Raw genomic sequence first — 14427 nt, forward strand, 5'->3', positions numbered from 1 at the left:
TTTATTAGTATACATATTAAAGACTTATATATATATATATTCTTTCCTCTAACAATAATGTGCTTTGTTCTTTTTTTTTTTGATCAAGTAAGAGTAGGACCTTCTATTAAGCTAGCCAAATATACATAATTTACATGAAGCCGTACCCGCTGTGTGAGAGTTCAACAGTCAACAAGGCAGGCAGAAACCGAACCACTCACCCAAAACCATGAGAAGCCAAAACAGGAAAAATTGGGGAGAAACCGCCAAACAATTAGGGCAAAAGAATATCTGGTAGTGCTGACATGCACCAAATGAACCCTGAACTCCTTGGAAGATGAGTTCACTTACCCGGGGGCCATAAAAATGCCACAAATGACCGGCCAAGGGTCCACAAGAGGTCCCAGCACAAACCACATTAGGAACTTCCAAATGGACTCGACAAAAATTAAAAGCATAACACTCTAACTTTTTCGGGTCCGACCAACTAACACAAACAAATCACCACCATTGATCATCCGACTTAGATCCAACGACCTTCGTGAATATTGGGAGGACGAGAAGCGCGAGAGTTAACCGCCCGATGAGGGTGGTTTTCTCTCACCTCTCGCTGCAACGTGTCGCACGAAGAGTGGAATCGAGGGCCAACTGCAAAAAACCAGAAACCATTCGGACCTTGCTCGATATACCACTTGTGGTTTTGAAACAGTTGTTTCGCGGAAAAGCAAACACGTTCTTTCGCCACGTGATGTCCGTCAGTCCAGTCCAGCGGGCAGTTCTTGAGCCAATCCAGTCCACCCAGATTCTCTGTCAAACACCAACTAAGCAATATGAAGATGGACGACCAAACCTGTGGTACTATCCGAGTCAGTCCTTTCAGCATTCAATCAAAAGTACTTCAAGCTTTGGAAAACAACCAAACCAAAAACAGTCAGACGTCTTAGGGTTTTCCATCCTCTTGCCTGTCTCCTGAATCCCTTCGATCCATCCTATTAGTCAATAGTTCCATATCTTGGGTCGCTTGACAGAGACAGTCCTCCCACAATTTTCCTGTAGGTAATGAATCCAAAGCATACCTAGAATCCCTGTCCCTATTGGTGACTCCTTCGTTCACCAACCGAGCCGCTAACATGTTAGCTTTCCTTTTCACATGAACAAAAATGACAATTTTAAGGGTTTGCAAGTGGGAGTAGATACAGTGAAAAACCTGCAAAAGCTTCCAATGCTTCGACACCTTATTTGGAGAGGTTCCGTTGCATATTTTCTTGGCCGCTATAATAATCAATTCCAAATCTACTTCAATTATAAAATTGTGTGAATTTGAGTCCACCAGGGTTTCCAAGCATTGCTCTAATGCCATGAGCTCAACCATGTTATTAGTGGCCATGGAAGATTTGCTTTATTTGCCCTTGATCATCTCTTATGGCACCCCCAAAGCCCGCTAATCCCGGGTTGCCCTTAGATGCTCCATCAATATTAACCTTTAAGAAACCATAAGAAGGGGGCTTCCAAATGTTAACACCTATACTTAATAAGCTCACTTCCTTTATTATTCCTAGAGGATTGAGGAAGAGTCCTCAACAAGCTTCTAACTATGTCTTTGAGCTGCCTTAGAATTTGGTCAATTATGTGTTGGTGCTTGCTTGTTTTGTTTTTGAAAATCCGTCTGTTGCGCTCTTTCCAAACATTCTAGATGACAAAGCCTGGAACCAGAATCCAGGATTTATTAATAATCTCATTTCCTGAGAAATTCTTCCTCCAGTTCTTCAAAGTGTTGGATATGCTGAGACTATCCCTGTCAGCTTGCCTAAAGATTGAGGCCACCCAGTCCCACACCTTGAAAGTGAAAGGACAGAGGTTGAGAAGGTGTTCAATCGTCTCCTCATGTGAGCCACAGAGGTAACATTTGGAAGGACCGATGAAGCCTTTCTTTAGGAGATTCTCCCAAGTTAAGATCTTCCTTTGATGCACTAGCTAGATGAATAACTTTATTTTCATCTAGTGGGGGCTTTGCCATAATTTCTTCTAGACTTGATCAGGATTCACAAAGTTAAATCCTGTAACTTCCTGTTTAGCCTCTTTGAGGTTAAAGTTACCTTCGATATTCTTTCCCCATCTTAATTGGTCAGGCGAGGAGGAAACTAGAATCCTTCTGTGCTCCAGATCCTGGGTGAGAGCGTCTGCCTTGGCCTTCAGAGGACTCTCATCACTGTATCTTAGAACCTTCCAATTCCTCCATTTTCCATTGTTCCTTCCTTGGTCCCAGAAATCTTTTACCAAAAATAGACCTTTGCTATCTATGTCACTTTTGAGATCTGCTAATTCATCCCTATAAGGGTTGGGTTCCTGTTGCCAGTTGTCCTCCCAAAATCGAGCAAGGTCCCCTGCTCGGATTTCCCAGAAATAGTGTTGCTGAACAATACTTTTATTTTCCCAGGCAAGGTTCCAAATATGTGAGCCCCTGATTTTCCCTGACATTCTAATGTGATCCTTCTCCTGCCAATGCTTGGCATACTTTTGTTTCCAAAGCTTAGCCCAGGGGGCATTCGACTCCTTGATCCATCTCCACCAAAGCTTAGCTCCCAAAACTCTGCTGAGGGTCTCAGGATCATGAAGCCCCAAGCCACCGTGGCTTTTGGGCTTGCAGAGCTTGTCCCAGGCTACTAAATCCCACTTCTTTTTCTCTTCCCCTTTGCCCCACAGAAAGTCCCTTTGTATACTTCTTATCTGTTGCTTAATGCCTTGAGGAGCAGGAAGAGCTGAAAACATGAAAATGGGAATGGCCTGCAGGACCGCTTGTGTGAGCACAAGGCACCCTGCCAAATTTAGTGACCTGCATGTCCATTTTCTGACCTTGTCCTGAAGTTTATTTAATATTGGCTCCCTAATTTTCTTGCTTAGAGGTTTGTCAGTAAGAGGAATGCTAAGATATTTGGAAGGTAACTGTTCCCTTTGAAATCCAAGAATTTTGGTAATGTTTCTCTAGCAATATTAGTGTTAAAGAAAAAGACTTTGGACTTGTTAAGGCTTACCTCTGTGCATGCTGCCATAGCAAAGTCATTTAATATGTTTTTTATTGCTCTAGCTTCCCTGACTGTAGGTACGCCCTGCAACATTGTATCATCCACAAATTGTTGATGAGTGTTTGCCGCTCCATCCAAGGTGAGTTTGATGCCCTGGATTCATCCTTCTGCATTTTCCCTTTTGATCGCTCTACCCAGCCCTTCCATCATGAGGACAAAGAGGAACAGTGAGAGTGGATCTCCCTGTCTGAGTCCTCTAGAGGGTGTGAAGGTTCTTGATGGAGCTCCATTAAGTAGTATGGAAAAACTGGTCATGCCATAACCCATCTTATCCAATTTTGGTCAAATCCATAAGCTTTTAGAATTGCTCTTATGTAAGACCAGCTTAGCTTGTCATAGGCTTTTGCTAGGTCCAACTGAATGATCATACCTGCTTGTTTGTTGCTTTTGAGAGAGTGTACCACCTCATGAGCTTGGATGATATTGTTGAGGATTTGTCTTCCTTCCACATAGCCTGTTTGCTCCTCCGAGATGAGAGAAGGTAGAAGGGGCTTGAGTCTATTGGCTATTACTTTGGAAATAATTTTATACACCACATTACATAAGGCTATGGGTCGAAAACCATCCGGAGTCATGGCATTTTCCTGTTTTGGGATCAGAGCTATGAAGGAAGCATTAAGAGCCTTCAGAACCTTTTTGGACTTTCTTGAGTCTTCCACAACCTCGAGGATATCCTATTTGACTGTTTCCCAATAGGCTTTGAAGAAGTCTACATTGAATCCATCCAGGCCTGGTGCTTTTCCATTCTGCATTTCATTAATTACTTCACTGACCTCCTCTTCCGACACTGGCCTGTTAAGATTGTGGTTGTCCTCTCTGGTAACCAGCTGAGGGATATACTGAGTGAAATGGTCAATGAACCTGGATCTATCCTCCAATGGCTCCTTTGCAATATTGAAGAAGTGTTGTACAAGGACCGATTCCATATCATTGTGAGAGACAAGCTCAATCCCTTGAGAATCTTTGATCTTTGTGATTCTGTTGTGTGCCCTATGAGCCATAGTGGATTTGTGAAAGAACTTTGTATTTCTTTCTCCCTCTCTAATCCATTGTATCCTTGATTTCTGCCTCCAGAAAATTTCCTCTTGTAGGCATCGATCTTCCCATTCTTCCTGCAAAGAGTCAGTTAGTTTTTGCCACTCTTTGGTGAAGCCATCTGTGATGTTGATTTGATTGATCTCCTAGAGCTTCTACTCAGTTTCTCTTTTGGCTTTGAAGATATCGCCAAATTCATTTTTGTTCCAAGCTTTAAGTCTGGATTTGATATGTTTAAGTTTCTGTTAGAGCATGAACATTTTAGTGCCTTGAATGTTCAACTCCTCTCTCCACCATTTATCAATGTTACTAGTGAATTCAGGGTGTGAGAGCCAGGCATTTTCAAACCTGAAAGGTCTGTTTCTCGGTGTGCCCATAAAGGTGGCTTCCAGCTGTACCGGCTAGTGATCCAATCCTCCAAAGGGTAGAATGGAAGCTGTCATGGCAGGGCCTGTGAGAAGGAGGTCCTCTGAAATAATAAATCTATCAAGTTTGGATGCAACTTGAGAGGCCCCTCCCCTCTTGTTGTTCCATGTGAAGGTTCCATTTATTGTTTCAGTGTCCACTAGTCCCATGTTCATAATGAAGTTCTGGAAGGCCATGGAGTCTCTACCTAGCTGTCTAGTACCTCCTTTTTTCTCTGAAAGAGATCTTATCATATTGAAATCTCCTGCAACGATCCAGGGCATATTGGGATGTCTTGCTCTTAGATCCTCCAGTGAGGTGAGAAGCTTGAGTTTGTCTGCTTGCTTTTGAGGTCCATAAACATTTGTGATCATGTATATCTCCTTATCACCTACAAGTTGACATACCAAGGAAAGAAGCATCCAGGATTCCAAATTTCTGTGGATCCCACAATGTGAGAGTCCCCCCCACCCCCACCGAGTTATTTGCCTTAACCTTGAGATACTCATACTTGATTAACCACTTATTATGAATTTCTCTTATTTTATCCATCGAACATTTTGTCTCCTGAATAAAAACCATATCTAGTTTTTCTTCTTTCATTCTATTACTGAGATTTCTTTGTTTCCTTCTATTTCCTATGCCTCTAATATTCCAGGTTGTGAGATTCATTAAGAAAGGTTTGTAAAGGAATAACTGGTGAGATCTTTCATCTTACCTGAGTTAATCAATAGTTTCCCACATTCGTTTAGCAGCTCATTCTGTCTTTTTCTTCCTCTTTTCTTGCCTGAGCTCTTTGGAGATTGTGCTTGTGAGTTCTCAATCATTTTGACCCCACTTGGTTCCTGGCTTTCATGATTTTTTTTTACTCCGGCTCCCTTCGATTGTGACCTCCATAGAAAGAGTTGTTGTACCCTGTCATAATCCTCTTTCGGCAGGGAGTCCACTCCTATGTTCTTTCCTTGTTCCAGAAATTTCTCTAGATCTATATTTTCCCTATCTAGTATCTCCTGTAGTTCATGGTCCTCTGTTCCCGCTTCACTTGGTGTCATCTCATGGTCCCTACTAATCTCCATGCAGCTTGGTAGATCGTCCTTTTGCTGGTTGCTTACTGTGATATCCTCCATTTCAGCTTCCTCATCCTGCTCCTTGGTTATATTTTCCATGTCCTGGACTGTATCCTTGTTCCCCTCTTCTTCCTCTAGGATCTTGAAACTGTTGTGTCTTGTATGTCTGTCCTCATTTATCTTCTTGTGTGGACGTTTACCCCCTTTCCCTTTGCCCCCAACCTTGGTGAAACCCTCGTGATCTCTATCCACAGTAGTTTTCCCACTACCTTCCATATTGATTGTTGGGCAGTCTCTGAATAGATGCCCATGTTCATGGCATTTGCGGCACCTAAATGGGATGTGCTCATAGTCCACAGTCTGCACCCATTCTTCATCATACACTTCTAAAATTATCGCTTTCGGAAGGGCTCCAGATAAGTCCATTTCCACACATATTCGGGCGAAGGAGGTATATTTTCCTTTCAGAGTTGCCTCCGAGATCTTTAGAAAATGCCCCAGCTTGTTACCTATTGTTTTCAAAGATTCTGGTAGCCAATAATCCAGAGGAAGGGAGTAAAGTCTGATCCAAACTGGTACTGATGTGAATGTTTCACGTTCCGAGACAAAGTTCATCATCCATGGCCGCATGTAGAGTCCTGCCGCAGCATAGAAATATGGCCCCCCTTTGAACACTCTATCCTTGTCCTCTAGGCTTGTGAACACCACTGTGAAGAAGCCCTTAGAACCTAGATGTAGATGTATTTCCCCCTTTGGCTTCCAATGGCTCCTTATCCAGACGTGTAACGCCCTCTCCATCGGCCATAACCCCATGAACTTGCATATGATCGCATGTTCCGTCATATGATCCCTATGCGCTTGTATCGCCGGATCGCTCAATATGACCCGGGGAATAATGCTCGACTTGGGTTTGCAGACCCCAGTTGTCCTTATGGAAGTCAGTTTTTCACTGCTGCCTCCATTCTCCTTTTCTTTACTTGTTTCCTGTTGATCCCCTTCCCGATCCTGAAGTCCGTTTCTTCCAGATGTTCCCTTGCTTCTTGCCTCTGAAACCTTCTCCAGAGGTTTTTTGAAATGCTTCTTTCCCACTTCCTTGCTTCCTTCTATAACTACCTGACTGTAGGAGGGAGCAACACTCCCCCCTGCGCATCCCGCCATGGTACCCTGAGTCAAAACCCTAGCGCCAACTCCAACCCTAGCTCAAGTTGCAACACTAGTCTCCATAATTTAAAAACCTAAAAAAATCAATTTCAATTTTTTTTCAATCTTAAATTTATTTATTTATTCAACAATAATGTGTTTTATTCATTTTCTTTCTAATTTATTTTAAATTTTGAATAATTTCTCATAAATCTAAATAATATAATAGTTTTACAAATACAATTCACCAAAAAAGCCTACACTCTTTTCTTCCTTTAAAATAAATAAACATGGTTATTTAATTTTAAAATTTATTTTTCGAAAATTCTTATTTTATAAATAAATGTAATTTTAGAAAATGTATAAACATTAATCACTCAAAAAAGAGCCTCCTCTCATTTTTTCCTTAAATTTATTTATTTATTTTTTCATTTTCAAACTTAAAGCTAGCATGGTTGTCTAGTTTTAAAATTTATTTTTCCAAAATTCTTATCTTAATACAATTTTAGAAAATATATTTAAAAAATTAATCACTCTTATTTAAAAAATATATTTAAAAAATTAATCACTCTTATTTAAAGAAGTTTATTTTTACCAATTTTTTTTTTTCATTTTCATTTTTTTAGTTTTTTTAAAGTGAAATTCAATTTTTATTTTGGGATTACATCTTCATTTTCATTTCCGATACTAACTTGTACACGCTAATATTTGGCACGAGCATTCTAAACCCGGGAATGAACAAATCCGTCGACGAACCGGATTGAATTTCATCGGACCATTAGATAATCGAATAGAATTGATAAATTTCTAACGTTTTACCACAATTCTGGCAAATTTAGTAACTGTCTTCCTATTCTTCCTTTTTCTTTTCATTCAAGAGGGGTTTTGGATAAAGTAAATGTGTCTTTAAAACACTGATGTTTTCTTAGCATTCAATACCACTTGGACCTGTCACTAGTGCTGATTGCCATGTCTCTCACATACAAAATATGACAAGAGCCAAAAAGAGATAAACTCTTAGCATGTTTTATTGACCTGTCATTAGTGCTGATTGCCATGTCTCTCACATACAAAATATGACAAGAGCCAAAAAGAGATAAACTCTTAGCATGTTTTATTGAAGAATTTTCGGCGAAAATCACATAGAAAAACTTATGTCGACGCGTTTCGAACCCTCCAGTGTGGTTTATCGTTGATACAATTTTTTTAATTTTGAAAATATTTTAAAACGGAAAGAAATCAAAATGATAAATTTTACTACATTTTAAAATAGTTTTAAAATCTATGATCAAAATTCAGTCAACCAACTAAATAATAATGAGAACTTATCTTATAAAAAAAAAAGAATTACTATAGGAAATGTGCATCTAATGTGAAGAAATCAAACAGAACTTCAAAAATGGCTTCATCAATGCCATTTGTGCTACATTACCAGTTGTGTTGAGGCTCGCTCCTGACCTCCGAAATATAAGGGCACTGAATCAAAGTTCAATCCCAAAGTTCGACTATTAAAGCCGCTGGGACACAAGGAAACTGAATCGAAGCTCAACTTCGAAGTCTGACTTTTTAAGTACAAAAATTACCCTGAATAGAAAAGAAAGTACAACATGGGATGAAATAAAAATGGTTAGGTGGCCACATTCAAACCACCTTACCATCCAAATTAAACCTCAATTAAAAACACGCAACGTGATAATGAAATAATTAATACCAAAACTTGAGACAAAACTTTCCTGCTGTGGAATACAGGGACTATGAACCCAATAATTCTTGAATAAAGATTATTATTATCACAAGGCTTTTATTGTGTAAGGTTGCTTATTCTTTGAACTTGCCACGCTTTACATTAAAATATTACCTCTGCCATCCAACTTTGATCAACTTCGCTGCCCTGCTTTCCAACTTCATGCTTTTCTTAGCCATTATTGATGTCAAATCCTTGCCCTGGGCTGCCCATGTCGAAAATATTTTATCCCACTGCCATGGCTTTCAACTCGGATCAACCTACTTTTCTCCAACCAGCGTGCTTTTTTCTTGCACAGCATTGAGGTCAAGCTTTGGGAAGTTGGGATGATAAATATTTTGGCTTCCATGGAGCCTGGAGAAATCGAAACGTCATGAGACACGTCACGCACGTGGATTTGATTAACACGTCATTTACTGGTAGAATATTGTCCCAAGCGTACATATCAAGGCCTCCACCTTTAAAAATCAAAGATCAGCGGCTCTTCTGCTGTACAAGTTTATTTTAAAGTTTGTAGATACCACATAAATTTTTCGAGCAAGAGAAATAATGGAGGAATTGAAGCCCTGTGCTGCGAATAATACTCCTTTATCTCCAATTCGTTTCATAGAAAGAGCTGCCACTGTCTATGGAGACTGCACCTCTCTTGTTTACGATACCAGTCGTTTCACATGGTCTCATACATACCAGCGCTGTCGCAGGCTTGCCTCTGTTCTCTTTGCTCGCAATATCTCTCGAGGGGATGTCGTAAGTATTGGAATCTTTCATATCAGAATGTTCTTTTTCAAACCCAGCTGAGATCTTAATCTTATTAACTGTGGTTGCTTTATTGCAGGTTTCTGTGGTGGCTCCCAACGTTCCTGCCATTTACGAAATGCATTTCGCAGTTCCAATGGCAGGGGCCATTCTTAACACCGTCAACACGCGTCTGGATGCTCGAACAATGGCTGCTCAATTCAATCACTGTCAACCCAAGATTGTGTTTGCGGACTATCACTTCTTGCCTGTCGTCACTGAAGCTCTATGCAGAACCAACCATAAGCCCACCCTGGTAATCATCCAGGAGCTGGTCAATGGCAGAGAAATAGTTCCGACGAGTACAGCAACAGCCACAACATACGAAGGGCTATTGCAAGAGGGAGATCCAGAGTTCGAGACACGGTGGCCCGTGGACGAATGGCAGTCCATTGTTGTGAATTATACATCAGGCACAACCTCAGGTCCCAAGGGAGTAGTCCACAGCCACAGGGGGATCTACTCTATGGTTATGGATACTCTTTTAACGTGGGGTATGACGTCACGGCCTGTTTATCTGTGGACTCTGCCCATGTTTCACGCCAACGGGTGGTGTTTCCCATGGGGAATAGCCGCCCTCGGCGGCACAAATATCTGCCTAAGGAAAGTCGATGCCAACATCGTCTACAATGCCCTTAACGACCACCGCGTTACCCATCTTTGTGGGGCGCCAGTGATTCTTGCCATGATTGCAAACGCAGATCCGTCCGTCAGAAAACCTTTGCCCGGTCGGGTGGAAATCTTGACCTCCGGCGCTCCTCCGCCCGCTGCTGTGTTGCAGAAAACTGAAGAGCTGGGATTCTCTGTTACTCATGGTTGTGGCCTCACAGAGACCGCAGGAGCGGTGCTTTCATGCGCTTGGAAATCTGAGTGGGACAGACTTCCAGCCGAGAAGAGGGCTCAAATCAAAGCTAGGCAGGGCGTTAGGTCGCTAGGTTTAGCGGAATTGGACGTAAAGGATCCGGGTACGATGGGTAGCGTGGCGAGAGACGGAGTGCAGATGGGCGAGGTTATGATGAGAGGGCCGAGTGTTATGAAGGGATATCTGAAGGACGAGAGGAGCACTGCAAAAGCCATGGAAGGTGGGTGGTTCCACACGGGGGATCTGGCAGTGATCCACCCGGACGGTTACCTGGAGATAAAGGATCGTGCCAAAGACGTCATAATCTCAGGGGGAGAAAACATCAGCAGTGTGGAGGTGGAGTCAGTGTTGTATGGCCATCCCATGGTTGTGGAGGCGGCTGTTGTGGCGAGGCCTGATCCTTTCTGGGGAGAGACCCCATGTGCTTTTGTGAGTACCAGGGGACGGCCAAGCAACCCTAATCGTTCGAGGGTTATGGCTACAGAGGCAGAGATGATTTCATTCTGCAGAGAGCGGCTGCCTCACTACATGGTTCCCAAAACTGTGGTGTTCATGGAGTCGCTGCCAAAGACTTCCACCGGCAAAATTCAAAAGCACGTTCTCAGGGAAAATGCTAAAAGGTTGACACACACAGAGCAGCAGTCGGACATAATGGGCACATTAAGCAAACTGTGAGCAAACGACTCAAATCATCAAATAATCTCAGAAAGGTGATTGGGCTGAGCTCTTCGCTGATAATTCCTCTAATAATTTATGAAAGACTGGATTGTAATGTTAAGAAAATACTTGGGAAGATGTTTTCTTCGATTCCCTTTTGGGGTCTAGGGTTTTGTATTTTGTCTCCTGGATATCCTCATTTAAGTATATTTTTCATTTTGTAATTAAGTTATTATTATAACGTATATTTTTCATCTTGTTATTAAATTATCATCATTGGTTTACTCTGAAGATATATTATAATTTAATCATTATTTAATAATATTGATATATATTATTGATGGTTATTTGTGAATATGGATTCTTTCATACTTAAACAATAACATTATTTAAAAGGATGTACTGAATATATCAGTGTTTTTTATATTAATAACATTATTTAAAATGATTTATCTAAATAGATAAAAAGTTTTTAATAAGTTTATATAAGGAAGATTGATGTCAATTTGGGCTATTTTGGGTGGGTAGGAGGGAGGGACGTACGCAGGGAGGGATTGAATCCTCAACATTATTTAATTTACCAAGTGACATGAAAGATTTAATACTATTGTCAATGTATGTACATTACATTTTTCATATGGAATATAGAGTTACGTATGTAAAAAATAAAAATTATAAAGAAAGTTAGACTGGATCAATCGCGAATATTTTTAAATAAATAAAAAGACAAGTTAAATTTGATTAATTATTTATATTTTTAAATAAATTTTATTTATAATTAAGGTAAAATAACAATTGTATATTTGAATATAAGATTTTGTATTTATATTTATTTTACATTTACACAAACATACTAATTAAATTTATGGAAAAGTGTTTTTATATATATATATATATGTCATTTTTAAAATTATATGTGATTTACTAAATTTTTAACCAAAAAATTGTAATTAAAAATATTTAACAAAATTATAAATACAGATAAAAAAATATATTTGATATTTTTATTATTTGTTTTTTTTAATGATTAAGTAGCTTACATGTTTCTTCCATTGATTCAAAGAATTTTAAATGGGGCATAAATGTGGGAGAACATATAAAATTTTAAGGTAAGAGGATATAATAAAAACTAAATTATTTCAAATTTCCTTTGTTAGTGATTTGCTATCTCTATTCTTAGATGGAGTACATGGAGGCATGGTGATATGGTAACACGGCTATCCTTATTCGTATTCATAAACCACTGATTAGTATTGGTATTGTCATGCTTCCGAGTTGGTTTCATGGGTTATACTTACATATTTAGTTTTTTTTCTCATTTTTCACACTACGTTTACCAATATTATTATTCATGTTTTTATTATTATTATTATGTTATGTGTGGAAATACTAAATTGAAACCAATCAGATAATTTATCAACTTAATTTTTTATTATAAAATTTCTGAATATTTTACAATATGGTATAATGGTGAAGCTGTCGCTGCCCAAGCGCAACCCTTCACCTGAACTGTTTGTCTGTGGTTTGGGCCGCAGCATGTACTACTACCCAACATCGCGTACTACACTGCCCATGCCACCACCCCCCGCCTGCATGCACAACTCGTTGTTGCTGCAGCTATACGCTGTTGCTGCACGCTGTTGTCGCTACACTCCACTGAACTTGTCGCTACCTAGTCACTGTACACAGCTCGCAATGCGAGCACATTGCCCAACCTTTTCGTGCCTCCCTTTTAGACCTGCCTACCACGTCCCATCCACCTTCGGCTCCCTTCGCACTGCGAACTTTGAAGTATGTGTGGTATGCGGTTGTGTGTTTTGCTAACACGTGGCTCTCCAATATATATGCCTCCGTCGAGTGTTGTGTTATGTGGGGACACGTCGCTTGGGGCATCGACCCACCAAGCCGACTTACCTACAAGATTTGCGACACCCCTTTGCTCGTATATGTCTGTCAACTTGTTGCCATCGCTCACCACCAAGTCGTCCTGTCATGCTAACTCTGCCCATAGTGACTCGTCGCAACTCGCTTGTCATGTTGTTGTGTTCGTTCGGTCATCTACCTAACTAGCCCATGTCGCCCTCATTCGATTTGCTTATGCTCAGGTGTGGGTGCACTTCCCGGTTGTGAACCCCCGTCGCACATTCTACCTCGTCGCATTTAACCGAAGTCGAGTTGCCACTGTCACTCCTCAAGTCACCTTTAACCGAAATTTCCACCAAGCGCGCTCGCCCACATGCCTTTAATCGAAACTGAGTCGGGTGGGCGCCTGTCGCACCCGCCACTACGTCTCCACGCCCATCACACACTTGGGTGCACCGGTACCCATGACTTGCCTCTACGACTCATGTGCTCTCGGTTGGGCACTCGACTTGGGGTCCTGAAATCCTCCCCCACCATGAGTCATTATTGTCCTCATCAATCCAATCGATCATGCCAACCCATCATTAAACTCTGTAATCTCCTTTTACCATCTCCACAACGAATCCTCCATCTCCCAACCACTCTCCTCTAGTGCGTCCTTCCACTGAATGAAGAACTCCCTTCATGCAACACTCCCTACACCTGTAGTTCTAAGGTCCACGATCTTGTCCAGTTCCAAGTTTGGTCTAACCACAATCATGGCTGGTACCCTCAGTGGTGTTATCCTCTCACAGTGATTTCCATCAAGTCTACATCTCTTGAGCTGACCCATATGGAACACAAGATGTTTCGAACGCATGTCGTTCAGAAGCTCCAACTCATAAGCAACTTCACCAACTCGCTTCTTCACCTGGAATGACCCTTCATACTTCCTCGTCAAAGATCTCGCTATCCCTTTTGGTGGCTGAAACTGATCTCCAATGATCCTCAAAAAACCCATATCCCCAACATCGAAGTGTGCGTCCCACCTATCCTTATCTGCCCATTTCTTCATTCTCCTTGCAACATCATGCAAGTGCACCCATGCTAACTCCAAAGACTCCTCTCATGCTGTCAAGAATCTCTTCACATGTGGAATCCTAAAAAATCCTCTCGGTAACACAATGTGTGGAGCAACTTACATCTGTCCATTGACCAACTCAAATGGACTATACCTAGTTGTGGAATTCTTTTGCAAGTGATAGCTAAAATTAACCACATCCAAGAGTTCATGCCAATTTTTCTGATCAACCCTCACATCTCAAGTAGTCCTCCAACAGTGCGTTGATCCGTTCAGCTTGCCCATTTGTCCGCAAATGGTAACTCGAACTCTGCAGCAACTCTATCCCGACAAAATTAAACAAAGTGGTCCAAAATCTGCCTGTAAAAACGGATCTCGGTCAGACACAATACTCAAAGGTACTCCCTAATACTTCACAATATTCTTGAAGAATAGCCCAACAATCTTCTCGGCCCCACATGGTATTTTCGTCGGAATGAAGATGGCATACTTGGAAAAATGATCAACAATGACCATAATCCCATTATATCACTGCACTTGCAGTAACTAAGTGATGGAATCAGTAAAGGCTGCAACAATCCTCCCTTTTCTGGTTATCTAATTTGTCTTGCTAACAAATGATGCACGTATGCACATACTCCTCCACATCTTCCCTCATTTTCTCCCAAAACTATCGCCTCTCCAACAATGCCAAAGAACGACGTTGCCCTGGGTGGCCAGCCCATGGAGATTCGTGG

General features: G+C 41.0%; 1 protein-coding gene across 1 annotated transcript; it reads left to right on the forward strand.

The window, feature by feature from the left end:
• The first annotated feature begins 8953 nt into the window (after positions 1 to 8953).
• On the forward strand, positions 8954 to 11021 carry LOC149260832 (2-methylpropanoate--CoA ligase CCL4-like). The gene is made up of 2 exons (XM_089380781.1): positions 8954 to 9200; positions 9289 to 11021. The coding sequence occupies exons 1-2, from the start codon at positions 9003 to 9005 to the stop codon at positions 10783 to 10785; spliced, it is 1695 nt and encodes a 564-aa protein (XP_089236907.1). The 5' UTR covers positions 8954 to 9002; the 3' UTR covers positions 10786 to 11021.
• Positions 11022 to 14427: the final 3406 nt, after the last annotated feature.

Source organism: Pinus tabuliformis, chromosome 6, assembly GCF_031772625.1.
Source record: "Pinus tabuliformis cultivar Carrire ecotype Pingquan chromosome 6, CPIR1, whole genome shotgun sequence".
NCBI classification, from domain to species: Eukaryota; Viridiplantae; Streptophyta; class Pinopsida; order Pinales; family Pinaceae; genus Pinus; species Pinus tabuliformis.

Excerpts from the sequence above, each read along its gene's own strand:
- LOC149260832 (XM_089380781.1), top strand. The coding sequence starts at position 9,003 with ATGGAGGAATTGAAGCCCTGTGCTGCGAATAATACTCCTTTATCTCCA. Across the intron at positions 9,201-9,288 it reads ATATCTCTCGAGGGGATGTC|GTTTCTGTGGTGGCTCCCAA; the intron begins GTAAGTATTGGA and ends GCTTTATTGCAG.